The sequence below is a fragment of the Pan troglodytes genome, chromosome 15 (assembly GCF_028858775.2).
Source record: "Pan troglodytes isolate AG18354 chromosome 15, NHGRI_mPanTro3-v2.0_pri, whole genome shotgun sequence".
NCBI lineage: Eukaryota > Metazoa > Chordata > Mammalia > Primates > Hominidae > Pan > Pan troglodytes.
The window spans coordinates 21447380-21469571 of NC_072413.2; the positions used below are offsets into that span (position 1 = coordinate 21447380).

General features: G+C 42.5%; 2 protein-coding genes across 14 annotated transcripts in view; one reads left to right on the top strand and one right to left on the bottom strand.

The window, feature by feature from the left end:
• The window catches only part of ACIN1 (apoptotic chromatin condensation inducer 1), a 37369-nt gene extending 18476 nt beyond the window's left edge, over positions 1-18893 (bottom strand). For 2 of the 12 annotated variants that reach the window (XM_054666384.2, XM_054666383.2), the window contains exons 1-7: positions 18358-18755; positions 16865-16930; positions 13900-14011; positions 5102-5190; positions 2892-4157; positions 2165-2383; positions 1496-1611 (exon numbers count right to left, since the gene is read on the bottom strand). In XM_054666384.2, coding sequence (XP_054522359.1) covers positions 1496-1611; positions 2165-2383; positions 2892-4157; positions 5102-5190; positions 13900-14011; positions 16865-16930; positions 18358-18669 — 2180 coding nt within the window. In that variant the 5' untranslated portion in view covers positions 18670-18755. Of the gene's footprint in view, positions 1-1495; positions 1612-2164; positions 2384-2891; positions 4158-5101; positions 5191-13357; positions 13478-13899; positions 14012-16864; positions 16931-17037; positions 17140-18357 lie in introns of those variants that run through there. The other 10 variants (XM_016925873.4, XM_016925876.4, XM_016925877.4 and 7 more) reach the window with 10 other exon arrangements.
• Positions 18870-21877, top strand: C14H14orf119 (chromosome 14 C14orf119 homolog). Of its 2 annotated transcripts, none has more exons than XM_003952441.6 (2): positions 18870-19002; positions 21046-21877. In XM_003952441.6, the coding sequence occupies exon 2, from the start codon at positions 21047-21049 to the stop codon at positions 21467-21469; it is 423 nt and encodes a 140-aa protein (XP_003952490.3). In that variant the 5' UTR covers positions 18870-19002; position 21046; the 3' UTR covers positions 21470-21877. The 2 variants fall into 2 exon arrangements, with proteins under 2 accessions (XP_003952490.3, XP_009425763.3); XM_009427488.5 differs by lacking the exon at positions 18870-19002 and adding an exon at positions 19220-19333.
• Positions 21878-22192: the final 315 nt, after the last annotated feature.

The window sequence follows — 22192 nt, forward strand, 5'->3', positions numbered from 1 at the left end:
GCATCGGAAGCAGTTCCTCAGGCCCGATTAGTAGCAGGCTGTCAATACCCACTTCAAAACTGCCATTTCACAAAGGACATGCTTTTGTAAAATGGAATGCAAAATGTACCTCCATGGAATTGGGAGGAGGGGGGCAGGTATTATGTCTGGTTGAGGGATATGGAAGAGAAAATGTCACCCCATTTCCTCATCGATGATGTAGCTGGGAAATCCTGAATACCTTCCAGAATCCGCTGAGTTTTCACTTTATGGTCCTAGAAGAAAAACCCTTTTCCAAAGGATAGCGTACCCATTCCAGAAGGGAAAAACAAAAAAATTTCAAAGGAAGTAGAGTGAACTTTTGGCTGCCAAACAAAAAATGTTAACAGCCACAAGATGGCAGCAGAGGTAAGACTGTCAGAATGGACAAGGATTATACCCCTCAGCAAGGGTATACCCCCAGGTAAAAGCTATATAGTAAGGTCTATAAAACTATCATTAAAGTCACAGGCAAATGAGATAAATCATGTCACCTGCCCACTACCCTCCAAAAGTCAGAGTTAAAGTACAGTTTGAAGCTCTCAGAAGAGTATAAATTATTAGACAATTACATATAGGGGAAATCATACTGGTAGCATTAGTGTTAATATGGCATAAAAACAAGTATAGAATAACTTTAGGCTAACAGTCTACACAGGACATTCTACAAAGCAGTTCAGGGTTCCTGATGTCTAAAAGCTACGCAATCTTATTCCCATAAGGCTTCATTTTTTCATTTCCCAGGAGACTTTGAAGCCAGGAATTCTGGCTCATTGGCTTCTTAATTTATAATACCTATCTCAGAAGAATGAATGACATACCTATTTAATTCTAATTTAACCTGATATGAGTATTTCTCTAGGACTTAATATAAAGATTTTAAAAACTCACATTAATTGTATAAATTTTAAGTTCAATCAAATGGTCTTAAGGGCCCAGGAACAAACTTCTGACTTGAAAGGAACTTCATAATTTGCTGTACTGTATGCTGTAAGAACTAGGATATCCTAGCAGAACTAGGATAGCTTAATGACAGGTAGTAACTAGGGAACTAGGGAAAATGCACAAACTAAAAAATAGCACCCAGCTGTGCCTTTATTAAGACCCTCAATATCCTTTATTAAACTGGGTTCCTAGGTAAACATGAGTTAAAGATTAAGATGCCCTGAGTCAATTCCCTTACATGGTTTTGAGTGTGGAAGCAGAAGCTTCTATTGCCTAAATCTTAAAGGAGTTGACTATTTTGGCTGGATGATCCCAGGTGAGTTTTCCTTGTGCCCTGACGACCACTTTTCAGGTTACCTTAAAGGTGGCAGCTCCCAACATAGTAACTGAAGTCTAGCCTTTGTCCAGATAAAGCTCTGCCTTTATGTTTTAAAAGGAAACTAGGACTGCTTAGTCAAAGAACCCTAGGGAGCGAAGAACTATCGCACACTCATAGTTCCTTGTTATACCCCGGTCGAGATATATCACTTACACAGTGTGATGAATTCTTTCTGATTCTGGCAGATGAGAGGTCTGAGTCTCTGAGGTTTGGGGCTGTGTGGCAGCTGGTGGCTCTGCCTCTTCAGCTTCACACTTCTTTGGGCTCCCCTGTCAGGAGACAGCAAAAACGAACAGAGCAAAACATTTAGATCTGCTTGGTTCCTTTTCTTCTACCTGGAGCCTGAAAAAGGCAGGGCAGGACATACACAGTACCAGCTCCACACACGGCCCTCTGTATCTGTTATTTCATTTTAGAATAAGGAAAGGAACATGGCTTAAAAATAGGTACTTAAAGAATATTTATGCCAGTAATCATTTTATCAGAATTTTAAATTTTTTTCCTTTTCCTCGGTGATCCTTGTTCTGACAGAATTCTTTTTTGAGAGAACTGAGAAAAGGCTGACTTCCTTTTGGCAGATACAAGGAGGAGTTATGAGGAAGAATTGACCCTGGGGGCCCTGGAGATAACCCTGCTGCTCAGCCTCATGTAGAACTTCTATGAACCAGGGAGCTGGAAATGAGTTAAGCAGGATTAACAGGTACCCACTACATTTCTACTGAACCTTGTCTAGACTTAACTTTTAAGTTTTATAGCAAAGACAAGAGGGAAGATCTTGCTTAATCCTCCATCTCTGTATAGGGAGGGGTCACAATAGCCTACCCGCTCAGGCTGTAACCTCTGGGTCACATGCTTTTCAGCTGATTCAGGCTGACTCAGACGCCTTGCTTGGACAGAGGATGAGGAGGTGGAAGTCCTCTCCTTTGGCTCACAGACCTGCAGTTGTGGCACTGGTGGAGTTGCAACCTCCTGACCAGAAGAGGGATCTTTGGTTTCAGTATAGCTGGTGCTGCTGTCCCTGGAGACTCCAGGGCTCAGAGACTAAAACAAAATGAAACACATAACAAGGAAAATTATTGTATATGGTATATATTCAGTAGATTGCTGAGTTTTCCAGTTTCCATGGACCAAATTTTATACTCTGGACCTTTTTGTCTGTGTTTACTCCCATTTTGTCTGTGTTTATTCCCATTTAGTGGTCTCCTTGACCACTTATTTAACAAATTATTAAGTTTTAACTAGATGCTAGATCCTGGGACACACACGTAAAAGGGCATGCCCACATCCTCAAGAAGTTTCCATCTAGTGGAGGAGATGAGTACATAAATTCAACATTCTATCAAGGGACTCAAAATGAAAAAGAACCCCATTTCGGGAATCAGTTAATTGAAAATTCGATTCTGAAATGAGGAGAAAGTAATCAGTGAAGGAGAGTAAAGGAGGCTTTTCCTATTCCTTTCAGAAATCATGACAGGCTCTCCAGGGGCTGAAATGAAAACCACTGGAGTATGACAGAACATTAATACACCCGGGATTCTCTCATACTCACTTTTCTGCTGTTGCTTGATGCTGAACGAGAACGTGAACGTGAACGTGACCTTGATCTGGACTCTGATGTTGATCTGGAGCCCATCTTGGGTCTACCACGAGGGTTGGCATGAGTACGTGCCTGGGCTACATCTCTCTGCTTGGATCTGAGCGGTGAATGAGACCGAGAACCTGAACTGTCAGGAGAGCGAGATCTTGATCTAGAACTGGAGGAGGAAGATGAGGAGGACCGGCTAGAGGATGAATCAGCTGACTGTTTCAATCTGTGGCTTGGGAGAAGGGTATGAGAAGCTCTTCTGCCTTCCTTCTGTTCCAAAGATGGCTGTTTCAGACATTCTTCAGTGATTCCTTTGGCCAGTGCTAATTCCTCAATTTTTAGAGGGAGGGGCTGAGCAGATCTGTCTGACTCAGGTTCAAGATCCTTCTGGGCTGAGTAGTCAGCCAGTGTGCTTTTCTGAACCAGAGGCAGGACACTCTCCTCTGGCACTTTCTCTGCTGGAGATTCTGCTTTGGTGTCTGAAGGACTTGACAAAGGAGACAGGCCTCCTACCAACTGGACAGTATGCTGAGATACTAATAGCTCCCTGGTGTCAGTATCTGTATTAGGAGGAGATAACTGAATGAGGACAGGGGGGGCTGGGCCTTCCATGGGCTCTATTTCTTCTTCGCTATGGAGCTGTGGATGAGGTGGTGAAGATGCTTCCTTTGTTAGTAAAGGTGGAGGAGTCTCCTCCTCGCTGGCAGTTTGCTCTGGCAGCGCTACAAGTGAGGTCTTCTTTCGATCTTCAGTCAGTCGAGGAGGGGAAGGAGACTTCGATTTTTCCTTTAAGCCTTGTGAAGATTTTATTTCTCTTTCTTCCTCCTCAAGGGGAGATGTTGTTTTCATTTCCTTCTCCTGCTGCTGTCTGGCCAGATGACTTTTTCTAGCCTCTTCCTGGGATCTTGTAAATCTCCCTCCTCTCTCTAACACCTCCTGTTCCTGGGATCTTGTTTTGGGTCTCTCATCCATCATCTCCTCTGGTTTTACTCTAGGCATCTCTTCCCCTTCTTCCTTAAACTCTTTCAGGATTGGTGCCTCCCTAGATTTTTGTCCCTCATCATCATCTTCCTCTTCTTCATCATCTTCTTCCTCCTCCTCCTCCTCCTCCTCTTCCTCCTCTGTTTTCAAATTTCGATCTGCTCTGACCCTTAGGTTTCTGGAAGGTGTTTCTTGATCCTCTTCCTCCTCAGCAGGTTGGCTGCCCTCAGACAGTTTAGCTGCTCTTGCCTGAAAGAACAGATACACAATGGCTCCAAATGTATTTGCTCACAGTCAACAGAGGAGAGAAAGTATCTAATGAAGACACCCCTAGGAAGGAGAAATTCAATGATATATACTTTCAGCAACAGAAACAGGAGTGACAGGAGACAATCATGACTAACGTGGCCCTTAGGGGAATCAAAACAAAGTGACCAAAAGAAATACCATAATGAAGCTACTTCTATGTAGTTTAAATTTTAGCTTCAAGCACCCCCTTTTTTTTTTTTTCCAGTAAAATATTAGCAGAACATCTAGAAAGTAAAAGGGTGGATAGGGGGCTGAAGGGAACTAACCTACTATCAATTAATACGATTATCTTTTTATCATTTTGGTATATTTCTTTTTGTTCTTTCCTCTAATCATTTCCTTTGTACAGTCATAATTACACTACACATAACACTTTTGTATTCTGCCCACTTAGTGTTATATCATATAACTTTAAAGCTTTGATTGAATGGTTAATTATGTCATATCTTGTCTAATAATGTGCTTTAAGAATACAGAGCAGCCTGCTAATTTTCAAATTTAAACTTTTAAAAAATATTCACTTAGAAATCTAAAAGGCAGAGCAGATCTAAATAAAAAGACAAAACGAACAACAAAAAGATGACAAAGAGGAGAAGGAAGATAACCACAAAGAAATCTAGAGGACAGGCAGTGGCTCATGCCTGTAATCCCAACCCTTTGGGAGGTTGAGGTGGAAGGATTGCTTAAGCCTAGGAGGTCGAGGCTGTAGTAAGCTGTGATTGTGCCACTGCACTCCAGCCTAGGCGACAGAGCCAGACTCTGTCCCAAAAAAGAAAAACAAAACCCCTAAATGTAGAGACATACGAACTCAAAAAAAGTCTGAAGAAGAGAAGATATCCAAAGCATTACTGAAGAGGTAATGCTTTAGGAGGTATCTGAGTTACCTGTCTGACCCTAGATGATCGTCTTTCTCCTTTCCTTGGTTTCTCATCATCAGAGTCACCTTTCTCTTCAGAAATTGAGGAGCTTTTTCCTATTGAATGAAAAAGAATCAAGTCAGATTCATGAAGTGAAGACTCATTCATGGCTTTTTAAAAATCAGGCTTTCTAATATCCAACCAATTATAGCATATGAGCCTATCAAGACATATCTGTATCGGTTTCTTTGACTTCTACACTAAAGAAAAGACTACAAAAAGCCCTAACTAGGTCAGGGTCTTATTGGTAATTCTTGGTGTGCACGTCTAGAATATTTTCAACACCTCGAAGCCAATTCACATATTATAAATAACTCAAATAAATGCAAAATAATTTCCAGGGGCTTCAAACTGTCTAGCAGGGATGTACAAATACGAAGTATACTTATTTCTACAAAGTGTTCTTACTCTGAATAAAGTTTAAGACTTCATTATGTTCTGTATCCATTTTTTTGGATTGCCTATTACTACTACTTTCTAATTTCAACCAAAATATTATGATGAAATATATGAATTTGCACAATAACAAACTCAAGAAATAAATACTTAGAGGAATGTTTTTCAGCGCCCTAAAGTTCCTGAAATTACTTCAAGCCAACTGGATGGGGTTTCAGAATTGGGTCCTGTCTATTAGGTTTTATGTATTAGAGCTCAAGATTTTTTTTTTTTTTTTTTTTTTTTTTCTGAGATGGAGTCTCACTCTGTCACCCAGGCTGGAATGCAGTGGTGTAATCTCGCCTCACTGCGACCTCTGCCCCCTGGCTTCAAACCAGTCTCATGCCTCAGCCTCCTGAGTAGCTGGGATTACGGGTGCCCACCACCATGCCTGGCTAATTTTTGTATTTTTAGTAGATATGGGGTTTCACCCTGTTGGACAGGCTGGTCTCAAACTCCTGACCTCAAGTGATCTGCCCGCCTTGGCCTCCCAAAGTGCTGGGATTACAGGCATGAGCTCACATGTTTTTCTTTTTTTTTTCGAGACAGAGTTTTGCTCTTGTTGCCCAGGATGGAGTGCAATGGCATGATCTAGGCTCACCACAACCTCCGCCTCCCAGGTTCAAGCGATTCTCCTGCTTCAGCCTACCGGGCAGCTGGGACTGCAGGCGCACGCCACCATACCTGGCTAATTTCGGTATTTTTTACAGAGACGGGGTTTCATCATGTTGCCTAGGCTGGTTCGAACTCCTGGGCTCAAGCAATCCACCCGCCTTGGCCTCCCAAAGTGCTGGAATTACAGGCGTGAGTCACCGCACCCGGACTAGGTGAGGTTTTTTTTTTTTTTTTTAAGGAAAAAAAAAGTTCTATTAAAAAGCTTGGAAACCACCAATCTAGGTTATCCTGCACAATAAATCCATGTAAAACTGAAAGTTTCACTCAAATTCCATGAAGGAAGGTAACTGGGTAAATCACTTAAGTAATTTGGGTCTCAATATCTTTCTTTTTAGACAGTGTTTTACTCTGTCACCCAGGCTGGAGTGCAGTGGCATGATCATGGCTCACTGCAGCCTCAGCCTCCAGGGCTCAAGTAATCCTCCCACCCCGGTCCTCCCAAAGTGCTGAGATTAAGGTATAAACCACTGTGCCCGAGTCTCAAATGTCATGATTGAGAAAAAGGAGGGGCTGCACTAGATGATTTCCAAATTTCCCACCAGAATTAAGATCAACTAGGCGGCCGGGCACGGTGGCTCACGCCTGTAATCCTAGCACTTTGAGAGGTCGAGGCAGGCGGATCACGACGTCAGGAGATCGAGACCATCCTGGCTAACATGGTGAAACCCCGTCTCTACTAAAAATACAAAAAATTAGCCAGGCGTGGCGGTGGGTGCCTGTAGTCCCAGCTACTCGGGAGGCTGAGGCAGAATGGCGTGAACCTGGGAGGCGGAGCTTGCAGTGAGTCGAGATCGCGCCACTGCACTCCAGCCTGGGCGACAGAGCGAGACTCCGTCTCAAAAAAACAAAAAAGATCAACTATGTACAGTACCAATACTAACATCAATGAGAACCAGTTTAGAAAATAGCAGGAAGATAATTATATTCCAGATACTTAATCAGCTAGATTGGACTCAATGTTAATACAGTACAAGCACAAAAGGTTCTGTACACAAAACCATGTTGTATAGTAATAGCGCAAATAAAGCAGATGGTATGCAGCTCTAACCCAAGATCTCCTCTCTTATTTTTTTTTTTTTCTGAGAGAGAGTCTTGCTCGTCGCCCAGGCTGGAGTGCAATGGCACGATTTCGGTTCACTGCAACCTCCGCCTCCTGGGTTCAAGTGATTCTCCTGCCTCAGCCTCCTGAGTAACTGGGATTACAGGCGCCCGCCACCACGCCTGGCTAACTTTTGTATTTTTAGTAGAGACGGGGTTTTGCCACGTTGGCCAGGCTGGTCTCGAACTCCTGACCTCGTCATCCTCCCCCTCCTTGGCCTCCCAAAGTGCTGGGATTACAGGTGTAAGCCACCATGTCCGGCCTTCTCTCTTATTTCTATATCCTTACAATCTAAAATGAACTAGGCGAATGCTTCTGTAATAATAATTAAAAAATCAAAATGAGGCTGGGCACGGTGGCTCATGCCTGTAATCTCAGCACTTTGAGAGGCTGAGGCGGGCAGATCACGAGGTCGGGAGTTTGAGATTAGCCTGGCCAATAAGGTAAAACCTCATCTCTACTAAAAATACAAAAAAAATTTTAGCTGGGCGTGCTGGCACACGCCTGCAGTCCCAGCTACTCAGGGGGCTGAGGCAGAAGAATCGCATGAACCTGGGAGGCAGAGGTTGCAGTGAGCCGAGATGGCGCTATTGCACTCCAGCCTGGGCGACGGAGTGAGACTCCATCTCAAAAAAGAAAAAAAAAAAAAAAACCCAAAATGAAACTAATGAAATCAATTAGAAGACTACACATATTTTGTAAAACTTTACTTCATGATCATTTGATTAAAAGGACCTCTGAGTATATACCATTTCGTATCTGGGTAAGTGAAGAAAGATTTGTGTTATGGTTGTTCATACAGGATATATGATTAGAATATATAGTGAAAGGCCAGACTCTTTAGCAAACATTTGAAGATATCTGTAAGACAGTAGTGCAGTGAAATGAAATACTCATTTCATAATTCAGTGATCTGAAATAGGCTAAGTTATAAAATAAGTAAAACCAAAATAAAAAGTTTTCATAAATGTTAGGCAAAGTTCCTTCCCAAGTATCAGTGAAAGAAGCTGATTTATCTCACACACACCAAAAAAAAAAAGGCAAGTGCAAGGTTGGTCAGAGATAAATGTGTTAAAGTCAACGCTGGGCGCAGTGGCTCACGCCTGTAATCCCAGCACTTTGGGAGGCCGAGGTGGGCGATCACAAGGTCAGGAGATCAAGACCATGGTGAAACCCCGTCTCTACTAAAAATACAAAAAAAAAAATTAGTCGGGTGTGGTGGTGGGTGCCTGCAGTCCCAGCTACTTGGGACACTGAGGCAGGAGAATGGCGTGAACCTGGAAGGCAGAGCTTGCAGTGAGCAGAGATCGCACCACTGCACTCCAGCCTGGGCGACAGAGCGAGACTCCATCTCAAACAAAAACAACAACAACAACAACAACAACAACAAAGTCAAATAACTGAGTTGCAATTTTAAAATTAGTATGTACAAGCAAAACAGCCTCTTTACCTACCTACTGTGAATTATATGCTATTTATTGAATTATAATGTTATTTTTGATACTGTAAAACTGCAGTGATAGGATTTCTGGATGATTACTCCTCTGGAAGAACTTGTAGTAAGTCATCAAAGAGATCTGGAGAAATGAACAGGGCTGTTCAGAAAGTTCTGGTCATCACTGTTTTGCAATAAAAGCAGAAACTGGAGGCGCCTCAGACATGAAACAAGAAATTAGTCAGCAATGCAAAATATAAAGAGATGAGGAATCTCTAATTCCTTGGAAAGAGCTGATGTGATGCAGACAAACTTCTGAAAAAGGTGATATCTTCTATTATAAGAACATGGCCACAATGAATGTCTTAGGCCAGATGTTAGTAACACGTGTAGACAGTGAGCGCTTTAGCTAAATAAGGGTGGAGCTGATACTGATAACAGGCTAATAAATACATTTCAGGATTCGAAAAACAAGTCAGGGTAAATATTAGATTTCCGAGAGTCCAAAGCCAGAAGGCTTCACAGAAAGGAAAAGGCAGTTGCTAGACAATGCAGGATATATTAAAGTGCAGAATGTTTAAGGGTTATAGAGGAAATAGTTTTTCATCCTAGAAAACAAATTCCTGGGCAGGATTTGTGGGACCAAAGTAAGGAAGCCAGAGATCGAAGAAAAGCCTGTGGCTAAAAGGTAACCTTAGGTGTGAATAAGAAGCAGGAATGAAGAGAATACAGACCTGGAAACAATGCCAAACCTAAATCTGACTCATGTTAGACCTGTAAGTAAGTTACCTAGCATTTCTCTAGAATTTCCGCATCCAGGTTTTAATATGGAGAAAACGGAATGAGGGGCATACTCTATAAGCCAAAGGCTGGCTAAAATCACCTTTGTTAAAGAATCAATATTCTGAATATCCATTTTAAAATGTATTTTCTTAGTTTGAGCTCTTTTTGAAAAAATTAAGGACGGTAAGAATTTCTGTACACACAGTCATGATATAGAAGGAAATTCAGACAATTTATGACTATGGTAGGTGGATAATGAGTCCTAACACCTTAGAAATATCTGAAGAAAGTGATGGAGACATAAGAGGGAAAGTCAGACAGGATTTTATAAACCAATTATTTCTTTGAGACATGGTTTCACTCTGTTGTCTGCCACCTTGACTGCTAGGGCCCAAGCAATCTTCCCACCTCAGCCTCCCGAGTAGCTGGGACTACAGGCATGTGCCATCACAGTCAGCTAATGTTTTCTATTTTTTTGTACAGATAGGACTCACTATGTTGCTCAGGCCAATCTCCTGGGAGATCCTCCCACCTCAGCCTCCCATAGTGCTAGGATTACAGGTGTGAGACACCACACCTGGACAAACCAATTCTTCCTTCCTATTTGGGATTTTGCCAATAGCATATAAACAGGAGGATGCTGGAATATAAACCAAAGATCTTCATAAATTATAACACTGAACAACTCTTCCTTCAGTTAGTCATTCATAAAATGAATTGGTCAACAGAACCACTCAGGGACTTTTTAAAAAATGTAGAGCCCCAGGACTCCCATTCCTTGAGATTCTTTGGGTAGGGGCCAGGAATCCATATTCTTAAACATAGTAATATTAAAACAAATAAAAAATCTCCCTCAGGTGCCAGTAGCGTTTAGAAAAATGTTAGTAGGAAACTTAATCAAAATTTGTTATTCAAGAGACAACCCCAAAACATTCAAAGCCAACAAATAAGCTGCCATTGCAATGGCATACTGGCATATGGCAGACTGAGATTCTATACCTGGAAGAATCTGATTTCTGGACAAACACTAGGGTTAATGCTGATTCAACTAAGCACTGATAGAATTCCAAATGGCCACTCCATTCAGGACCTTAACTAAATTTTGTACAACATCTATAATGGGATTCTTATCTAAGCCAAGATCAGAGGTAGAAAAGTTTATGGCATAAAGGACACTGAAGAGCATTTACGGCAATTATGAGCAGTACTCTACAATTTACCACATTCATATTTTCCAATTTATTTTTCACCTTTTTTTTTTTTTTTAAAGTCTGGGGTTTTTTTTTTCCTCCATCAATCATTAGCCATGGGCAGGGTCTTACTGATGACATAAAGCACTGAAAAGATTGGCTACCCTTACTCTAAATGTTTGCTTTTGAAATCTATTTCAGAAATCATTTCTCATTTTCATTTCGAATTATATTAAGAACTGACAGCCTCTCTTTTTAAAGAGAGGTCCTTATCAAATCATGGTCCTATTAAGAATTTTCAATGGTTCCCCCATTACCTATAGAACTAAAAAAAAAACCCTCATACTTACTGGCCTGGCATTTAAAGCCCTCTGTGTATCACCCTCATCTACCTTTTAAATTGTTTTGCTGACTATTCTTGAATGTGAAATACTCTACTCTGGCTAGATTAGTCTACTACCTCTCCTTTAAAAATACCATTTTCATTCCTATCTCTCTGACTTTGTTCCTTCCTAAAAATATCTTCTTGTATCCTCTCTGCCAAACCATTTCTAAGGCTCAGCTCAAATCCTGTATCTCCTTATGAGGCTTTCTCTAATCACTGTAGTCCTCAGAGCTCTTCCACTCTTTTGGTTCCCTATTGCTGTATCATTGTCACATACTATCTTCTATTGTTCGATTTATGTGTAATTGTTCTCTCTTCCTAACAGACTTTACGCTGTGCTAACTCCCAATATACTCTCACAGAGATATGTATGCAGTAGGAATTCAATAAATTTTTTTTTTTTGTTTTATGTGAGAAGAAATACCGACAATTTTAGAAGAGCTTTCTCTTTCCTCTTGGCTTTAAAATCAAGGGGGAAAGGGCGCAGGGAGCAAAGTGGATCAGCTGAGGGTCTACTACTCTCATATTTCAGGAGAAAAGAGGTCCTTAAGGAACTTAATAATTCCAAAGTATTGGCCAGTATTTTCTTACTAAAAGATTTCTAGAAATGTCTTTCTGGGTCTAAGACTAGGATCAAGAAAAACAGGGACTGAGTAAAACAGGACCTTAAAACTAGACTCAAAGGCTCTCTATTTTCTCTAGCCTTTTGGAAAATTTCTTTCCCACCATTAAATATCTCCTAAAAAATCTATTTCCATGAAGAGTCTATCGCTGCTCAGCCTTTTAACTAAAATCAAGTGTAGTCCATGAAGGAATTCTATATTAATCAGAAGAGCTGGAAACTTCCATACATCCTAAAAACACTGATTATGGTGGATTCCGCATCCCCCTCAACACTACTAATTATTCAAAATACTTGTTAAGTTACACATTGGTTTAACATATGTACTAACAATCCACGTCTTATATACATATTAAGTATCCCTTTTCCAAAATGCTTGGGATCACAAGTGTTTTAGATTTTGCATTTTTGAATATTTGCATTATACTTTCTGATTCAGCATCCCTAATCTGAAAACCCAAAATCTGAAATGCTCTGATGAGCATTTCCTTTGAGTGTCATGTGAATACTCAAAAAGTTTTGGGTCTTTGGATTAGGCATGCTCAACCTGTACATATTTTCCTCAAAGTATACTGACTTAGAAAGGTAGTTCCCAAAAGACAAAGGCTATATTTATAGACTTTTGCTTGAGATATTATGCAAAATTGGGTGCCTATCATGATTTTATATATTTTTTGAGACACAGTCTCGCTCTATTGTCCAGGCTGAAGTGCAATGGTGCAATCTTGGCTCACTGCAACCTCTGCCTCCCGGGTTCAAGCGATTCTCCTGCCTTAGCCTCCTGAGTCACTGGGATTACAGGTGCCTGCCACCATACCCAGCTAATTTTTATATTTTTAGTAGAGACAGGGTTTTGCCATGGCTTTTTCACGGTTTTTCCAGGCTGGTCTGGAACTCCTGACCTCAGGTGATCCTCCTGCCTCAGCCTCCCAAAGTGCTGGGATTAGAGGCGTGAGCGACCACACCCAGTCTGGGTGCTTAATATTTTCTATAATGTGAAGAAATTAATTAATCTTGCCTGAACCAATCCCATATACGAGGTTAGAGCTCCCTACTATAATATGCTCACATAATACTCTGCGTTGCCTTGCACAGTAGCCAAAACAACTGTAACTAATGTCCATCTCCTCACTAGACTAAGTTTCTTGGGGCTGAGACTTGTTTCTTTCTTTACTATATTCCTCGTGCCTAGCATGTGCCTGGTATACAACAAGTACACAATAAAAATTTGTTGATTAAACCACAGCAGATACCCAACTCCAGAGGGTGACTGAATGTGTTAACACGTAATATACACAACTGGTGAAGAGATGAAAAAGAGTTGACTGTTGCCAAATTCAGAGGTAGAAGAGTTGAAGAGGTACAGATGAGAAGAAAAATCACACTGCTTCATAAAACACTGAGAAGGTAACACAATATATAGGTGAAAGCAGACTTCAAAAAGGGTATACTTTCCATGAGAAACAGATGTCAAATATCAATGTCACAGAATTTCCCTGGGACTTTCATGGAGGCTTAGCATGAAAGGAGGTGTAACTACCTCCCCCCACCAACTACGCAGGATTGACAAAACAGCGCAGTGGGGAGGGAGATACGTACTGGGCGAATGTCTGCTGAGCTCCAGCTCTGGTCTCTCCAGGCTGCTCTGAAAGTCAGGAGGCAGCAGGGAAGCCACTCCCTCAGGATGGATCATCTCGTCCTCCGACTCAGCTGAAGCTTCTGCAAAGTACAGATCGGGTCGGGGCAGGGAGGGAGTGAAGGACTCAGCATGTAGGAATATGTAGAGGAGTGAAGGAGGTCAGGCAAAGTCACAGATACAGAGATACATACCAAAAAGAGCACCGTATAAAAAGAAAAAACTCCCTGGGATTCAGCTCTACTTCATCTAAATGGTAGCTTAATTTACTTATAACTCTTCCTGTTGGCAGGAATCCTCTTCTAACAAGACAGTCAAATTAAGTGTCCTCTTCCCTGACAAAAGTAAATAGTATAAACCACTTGGCTTCATGGGCTATGAAAGCAAGTAAGTAGCAGTCTCAGCCTCACTTATTTCTGAAATTGTCTAGTTAGACAGGCCTATCTACTTGGTGACAGGGATAAGAATGACGAACTCCTTGTTAAAAGTGACAATCTGGGCTTACCTTCAAGTTCTGCAGCTTCTCGAGCTTCACGTTCCAGACGCTGCCTAAGTAGCTCCTGCTGCTTTTCCAGATACTGTTTTATGAAACTGTTCTGGCTCATTTCCTCACCAATCTGTGTAGAGGAAATGAAAAAAGAGGGTCTAGGAAAACAAACCAGGAGAATGCAAAGAAGAACATTCCATGGAGCAAAGGTCCACTCCTTATAGTTGCGCCCAAGAAAGATAACTAAAATGTTGGAAGGCTTTTTTCTAAGTTAGTTCTATATTGAAGAACAGAATAGCCTTGAGTCACACAAAAAAAAGGGCAAAAAGAAGAGCTGCACATAAGTTTTTTATTTAAATATTCAGTTCCCAAAGAGTGATACTGGTATACAAATTACTTTTCTTTATTTTTATTTTTTGAGACAGTTTCACTCTGTTGCCCAGGCTGGAGTGCAGTGGCGTGATCTTCCCTCACTGCAACCTCTGCCTCCTGGCTTCAAATGATTCTCCTGCCTCAGCCTCCTGAGTAGCTGGGATTACAGGTGTGCACCACCACACTCGGCTAATTTTTGTATTTTTAGTGGAGACAGAGTTTCACTATGTTGGTCAGACCGGTCTCAAACTCCTGACCTCAAGTGATCCACCCGCCTCAGCCTCCCAAAGTGCTGGGATTACAGGTGTGAGCCACCGTGCCCAGCCACAAATAACCTTAAATTAAAATTCCTGTAATTATATCTTTTAGGCTAAATTCCTAGATTACGTGGAACATTATCTAAAGGGTAATCTAAAATTTCCTTTTGGTAGTATCAAGACTGAAACATGGGGGCTCACGTCTGTAATCCCAGTACTTTGGGAGACTGAAGTGGGAAGACTGCTTGAGCTCAGGAGTTCAAGATCAGTCTCAGCAACATGGCAAAACCCGTCTCTACCAAAAATACAAAAAGGTGGGCATATTGTGGTGTGAGTCTGTCATCCTGGCTACTCAGGAGGTGGTGGGTGCAGTGAACTGAGATGGTGCCACTGCACTCCAGGCTGGGTTAAAGAGCAAGACTCCATCTCAAGAAAAAAAAAAAAAAAGCCAGTTCCTCCAAAAGATCAACCGTTACCTATCCAGGAAACATTTATTTATTTATTTATTTTTGAGACGGACTATCACTGTCATCCAGGCTGGAGAGCAATGGCGCGATCTTGGCTTGCTGCAACCTCCGCCTCCTGGGTTCAAGACATTCTCCTGCCTGTCTCCTGAGTAGCTGGTATTACAGACATGTGCCACCACAACCAGCTCATTTTTGCATTTTTAGTATAGACGGGGTTTTGCCATGTTGGCCAGGCTGGTCTCAAACTCCTGACCTCAGGGGATCTACCCGCCTTGGCCTCCCACAGTGCTAGCATTACAGGCGTGAGCCACAATGCCCGGCCTCATATCCAGGAAACATTTTACCAAACAACTCCAAAATTCAAGTATAGTATTTAAAAGTATGAAATCAAGAGACTAAGAAAAGGGATATCCATTCAGCATTTAGACAAAGTTATAACTCCATTTTGTCTGGGTGAAAGGAAATCCTTGGTAACAGGAGCTTACGCCTTTTCCTATTTTTTTTTTCTGTAATACAGATTCCCAAGTTGCCCTTCTGACCTCCAGCTTTCTCTTCACAAGTTCTCCTCCCTAGAACCTTCTTGCTTAGCAAGTCCTATTTAGAACTGAAAAAGCAAAAAAACCTGAATACTTTCTATGTTATTAGTCATGTTTCCTAAACATAGTAAAGGTTTATTTTCACCTAAAGTAGAAATGAGTCTCTTGGCACTCAATGGACATTGTTGAAGGGTGGGTTGCATGTGTATTACAGAATAGGCAAGTTTGCTGCACAACCCCTGTGTTAATACAAGCAAAGCTTCAAAGACTAAAATGCAATGGGTAAAAGGAATACAATTAAGCTGATTAACTTATGCAGTTTCTTATGCTTGTTAAAGTACTTAATTGAACCTCTGAATGCTGGCTAGATTATGATACTTACAGCTTAATGAGGTGATAACAAAGGAGTAGGAGGGCTCTCTTGTTTTCCACAGTATCCTGAGACTTCATCTAGTACTGAGGCTGCACACTATTGCTTTAACAAAGACTTGGATTTTTCCTTTAAGTATATGACACATTATAATGAGGGGATTTTTAAAAGCTGAAAGAAACTTTAAGAGACTGTGCAGCCTAATAATTTTTGGATTTTAACTGTGGAATAATTTAAAAATTTTATGCAGAAACTCAATAGTTAAAAAGCAGGTAAAAGTAGATCTAATCTAGTTTAAGAGAGGAGTATGAGCCTTGCTTACTTGGGAAAAAGGTATTTCCCCTAGGAAGCTCCCCAAAGCAGCTCCACAAAACCCTAAGAGAGCCGTTATAAACCCATGGGTTTAGTCTGTTTCTCATATTACAGATAAGGAAATGGAGAAGACCAAGGCCTCCAAAGGTTGTTTCTTATCCTAAGTAAAGGAGGTATTAGTAATGTTTATGAGTAAGTGCATTGAGTTAGTAGTTAACACTAGTAATGGTGGGTGACTTACACAGGATTGAACCCTTGGAAAATCTACATCAACAAGAGTTCTTAATCAGCAACTATTTCCCTACACTGCCATACTGGTGATCTACTTCATATCTATACTCAAAGACATCAACTACCTTTCCTAAATTCATGGCAGATAAATGACTTCAGATCTCTGTACTACACGTAATTAATGGAAGCCACACCTTTCTGCACATGCCATTTCAATTATTATAAACTAACAGTGCCTCTGATTCTGTTCTTTACTCCAGGCCCTTGTATACAACTGGGTTGATTAGAATTCAACTGTCCTGGTTTGAGAACATTTCTGACTAAGAGAACTTAGGAAAACAGTCATGAGGACTTAAGCATCAAATATACAACACCACGTCCTTCCATGTGTCTGGATATCCAAAGGGCCCACTCCATTGAATACACCTTCTTTCTCACCTGGGAATTTGGCTGGAATGCAGCATGGGGTGTTGAGTGTTTCTGTAAATTTTCTAGCATTAGAGCCTGGTATAGAGAAGGGTAAAAGTCAGAAATGATGAGGAAAAAAAAGAAAAACAAACCCCCACCTCTACCACAACCTCTTAATTAAACGCAATGACTTAAATACACACAATTAAACTGTATTCCTTTTCCAGGGACCTGAAAACCCTTTACTAACACTGTTCTCATTCATCTTCAGAAGACCCATAAAGGTAGCCATGGTTACTGTTACTAAATGTACAGATATAAAATGCAGGCACACAGAATCAGTGACCTGGCTATGTCATAATATCAGTAATAGAACCAGTACTAAAATCCCTATTATCTTCTGCACTTTCGCCAAGTGCCCCTTCTAAATCTGATCATGCATGTAAAATTACTTAAAATACTCAAACCAGCCATGGGGCTCCTGGTTTTTGCCTGACGGAATTACTTGGTCAAAGGGTTACCCAGTACCAGAGTCAATTTGTATAATTTCCAGTACTGTGGCACCTAGATTTATCAAATTTATAAAATTTTCAAAGAGGAAGCTACAGAAGAAAATGACCACAGACCCTGTAAACTGTGGTCTAACCTAGTCCATCCACACAAACACACACACACAAACACACACACACACAAAACTATCAGCTTCTGTATAAGCAACGGTCTGCCAACTCAACCCTGGAGCCAACCCAGACCTAATCTGCACAACCTGCCACGTATCCTGTTGAACTCTAATTAAAACCAAGACATCCTCATCTTCCCTTCTATAAACCAAACCTATACACTTGAATCGAGCTACACCTACCTCATGACAATCCCACCTTAATCTACTCAAACCGATTCAAAATCCCCAATATATATCAACCTGCCTCGCCTCTCTCACCAATATTCACCAAACTCTTAACCACCCAAATTGCCACTAGATGCCACTAAATTAGAGACCTCTCTCTCATCAAGTCCCTTCAAATAAAGGTCTCTCTTCATCTCCTCATCTAATCGAGCAGACATTTTACCCTACCCCAGTCCTATTCCTGCAGATACCGATACCAACCCCATCCACCCCTTCGCGCAACTATACCCCTAACTCCGACCCAGCCCAACTCGCCCCCCTCAGGCCAGCAACGCCGTAGGTTGTAGTGGGATTTAACTCCTTCTGCAGCGCATGCGCTGAAACCACAGATACAAACAAGGAGGGGGTGGGGGAAGGAGGAAGGAGCTTAAGACACTCCTGGAGAGTAGTGCACACCCTCCCATTTGGGCTCGCGCTGCTGCCGTTAAGGCGGGAACCGGCGCGATCTCCATTCCAGCGCGAACCTCATCAACCACCGTGCGCGCGGATCCAGAGGCTCGCGCTGGCGGCCTGAGCGAGCTCGCGCCGAGCCCGGATACTGCGCCTGCGCCGCGGCAGAGGCTCGTCTCTACCGGGTCCGCTCTCCTCCGACACCCCAGCAACGCCGACTCCTCACCCCTTTGAGCCGCTTGACCAGGGCACTCTTCTGCCCGCTCTTGGCTAGGCCTCGCTGCTCCAGTGCGGCCTTCAGGTCGGTCACCCGCAGCGCCTGAAGAGGCTTCCCGTCCAGAGTCACCTCCTCCAGCTCCGCCATCTTGCGTGAGGTACTCGGGTCCGTCCCGACGGCTTCGGGCATCTTCGGTAATTTCCGCCAACGCCCTTCGAACGTACCGAGATGACCCCGCCCACTGCCATACTCTACCCCTCGATTACCACTCAGAACTCCCCGGATTCCTCCGGATGTCCTCGGATGTTTCCGTCTCCACATCGTTACCAATCAATTCTTTCCATCCGCCCTGCAGCGCCCCTTTTCTCGCCCTGCTTTCAGGCTCGGTTTTCTTCGTCTTGCCGAAGCTTTGAATCGAATATATTCGGAAACCCTCGACCCTGGTATAACCATAATCGGAGATGTTCGTTTATTTCCGGACCTAGAGATGAGGCGCTGGGGCGCTTGGGTGTTTGGGGCGGGTCCGAGGCCGGAAGTGCGTGGGCTGCCGGGCTGGCCCAGCTTAGGGTTTTCAGGAAATTTGGAAGCTGCGGCAGTAGTTGGAGTCTAAGGACTCGTGACAATCTTCGGGTGCCCTCCGAGAGAAAAGGGGAGGTAAGCGGGGTAGAAGTACCTCTATGGGCCGGGTCAGACTCGGTGTTTGCGGATTACCTTAATAGGGCAAGCCCCCCACTCCTTAACGCAAACAGCTTCTGCCCTCTGTCCTCTGAATCATAGCCACTCCCATCTTAGGCTTTTTTTGGGGAGGGGCGGGGGGCTGGTGCGGAATCGGAATAACAAGCTCCGTGGGGGTGCGCAAGAGGCATCGCCGTGTCTTCGGACCCAGACTATGAACTGATCTATGACGCTGAACTTGAGTTTGAGTTTGCCTTGGAAGCCATGTGGCAAGATTCTGGGAAAGTTCTTCCTTGCTCCGCAGAAGAGAGTAAGTTCCCTTGGAGGAACTGCTTCCTGTAGGGCAAGAACTGGAAAATGCAAGCGCCCTGAACTTTTTTGGTACTTGAACTAATATTAATTGTTTAGGGGCTTCTATCTTTGTCACTACCAATCCTCCAACTTGATGCAGAAGAAACACAAACAGTAAAATAGGTCACAGACAAATAGTTTAGAGATTTAAGAGATACGTTAGAGATTTAAGAGACTGAAAACTATTAAAGTCAAATTGGCTGATCTTTCCGTTGCATTCATGATGCAAAATCAGTGGCAAGGTGCCGGGCGCAGTGGCTTACGCCTATAATCCCAGCACTTTGGGAGGCCGAGGCGGGCGGATCACTTGAGGTCAGGAGTTGAAGACCAGTCTGGCCAATATGGTGAAACCCCGTCTCTACTAAAAATACAAACAAATTAGCCGGGCGTGGTGGCGTACGCCTATAGTCCCAGCTACTCGGGAGGCTGAGGCAGGAGAATCGCTTGAACCCAGGAAGCAGTGGTTGAGATCACGCCATTGCACTCCAGCCTGGGTGACAGAGCAAGACTCCGTCTCAAAAAAAAAAAAAAAAAAAAAAAAAAAAATTGCAAGGCACCAATAGATACCATACTAAAAAAAAAAATTTTTTTTTTTTTTTTTTGTCACTCCACTCTGGGTCCCTCCACTCTGACCCAGGCTGGAGTGCAGTGGCGCGATCAGGGCTCACTGCAGCCTCAACCTCCCGGGCTCAGGTGATGCTCCTACCTCAGTCTCCTAAGTAGCTAGGACTACAGGTAGGCACCTCTACGCTCAACTAATTTTTTTATTTTTTGTAGGGATGAGGTTTTGCCATGTTGCCCAGGCTGGTCTCGAACACCTGGGCTCAAGCGATCCTCTTGCCTCGGCCTCTCAGAGTGCTGAGATTACTTTGGAAGTGCAAGAACCACCGCGTCTGGCCCATACTAAATATTAAGGACAATTGTTTAAAGACATGGATTGTCATAAAATAGTATAACACTTGTTAGATCTCTAAGCCAACAAACCAACTGGACTCTTTTTTAAGAACGTCTCAAACACCCGGGCTTCTGGTTCTTTCATGCGTTACCTTATTTTGAGCAAGGGCCTTACTCTGCTTTTTAACTTTTCCTGGTGCTTTACAGGAAATGTAAGGAGGTAACGGATGTTATGGAGTTGTTGGCGTATTTCAGAGGCTTATATGCACATTGAAGGCTCTTTCATCATAAATAATGTTTTTTCTTTCTTCCCCCACTGTTGATAGCTGCAAAACAATTAGCATCAGCCTTGACCAGCTGCACGTACTAGATTTTAAAATGTGTGCTTTTTCATTTTGGAGAAGATATGATGGACCAACATTAATCATTGTTTTTTTCTTTACCCAACCTGGCACATAGAAGTAAGAGGAAGAGAATGAACAAGAAATATATTGGTTATTTTTAGGTTCTTTATAAGAAAGATGGAGGGAGACAGTGGGTGGGGAAGAATGGGTTTGAAAAAGGCAGGCAAATAGGAAATGAAGTTATTTTTGGTGATTTTTCTAAGGTAGTTGGATAATAATCTAAATAAAGGACTTATTATTTTGGGTCTTTGAATTCATGAAAAGTAATTTTCTCTGTAGATGCTAATTGAGTGTGGTAAGATGTCTTGTTGCTTGAAAGTTGTATTTTCGTTGCTCTACCTGGAGAGCATATAACAGTGCTTTTATGTTTCAGGATGCCACTGGAGTCATCCTCTTCAATGCCACTATCCTTCCCATCTCTCTTACCCTCAGTACCACACAATACTAACCCTTCCCCTCCTCTGATGTCTTACATCACCTCCCAGGAGATGAAGTGTATTCTTCACTGGTTTGCCAATTGGTCAGGTCCCCAGCGTGAACGTTTCCTAGAGGACCTGGTAGCTAAGGCAGTGCCAGAAAAATTACAACCACTGCTGGATAGTCTGGAGCAGCTTAGTGTGTCTGGGGCAGACCGACCACCTTCTATCTTTGAGTGCCAGCTACATCTTTGGGATCAGTGGTTTCGAGGCTGGGCTGAGCAGGAGCGCAATGAATTTGTCAGACAGCTGGAGTTCAGTGAGCCAGACTTCGTGGCAAAGTTTTATCAAGCAGTGGCTGCTACAGCTGGTAAGGACTGATAGGCATTCAGACCAAAGAAGATAACCATAGCTGATGGAGCCATGACTCTCTACAATGATAACTCAATTCAAATGTGTCGCCTAAAGCTCTGGAACTGGTATTCCAACCAGCTGACTGAACTCACTGACCAGTACAGGCATGGTTATTTCAACATTAATAGCATGTCAACTGGACTCCTCTTTGTAAATGTTATCAATCTAAGCAATCCAGCTCATCAGTCTACTAGTTTGCTTCTTTCCGAGAGATGTCAAGTCCTCAAGAATTTGATGGCTTCTTCTGCAGCTATAACCACAAGGAACCTACACATTGTAACTCAAGTCCACTGCTGGCTCATGAAATGTGTAAAGTAGAACCCTCCTTCCCAAGAAATAAGACAGGACAATAAAAGGTGGCGTTTTTGTACTTTACCTGGATTCCATTGGCCGGTTTTACCACTCCTATCAGATTGTAGTGTAATTGTGTGATACCCAAACCATTAGTTTTCCTAGTGATGATTTAATAAAATTATGAAAAATCAGGAGAGGGAGATAATTAGTTGCTTCCTCCTTCACACTGTTTGAATCGAACTCGCGGTGACTTTTTTTTTTTTTTTTTTAAACATGGGTTGTCACTTAAGTTTGGAGTGCAGTGGCATGATCATCAGTGAGCGTGAGATCACTGTAACCTCAAATTCTAGGCTGAAGTAATCTTTCTGCCTCAGTCTCCTGAGTATCTAGGACTAC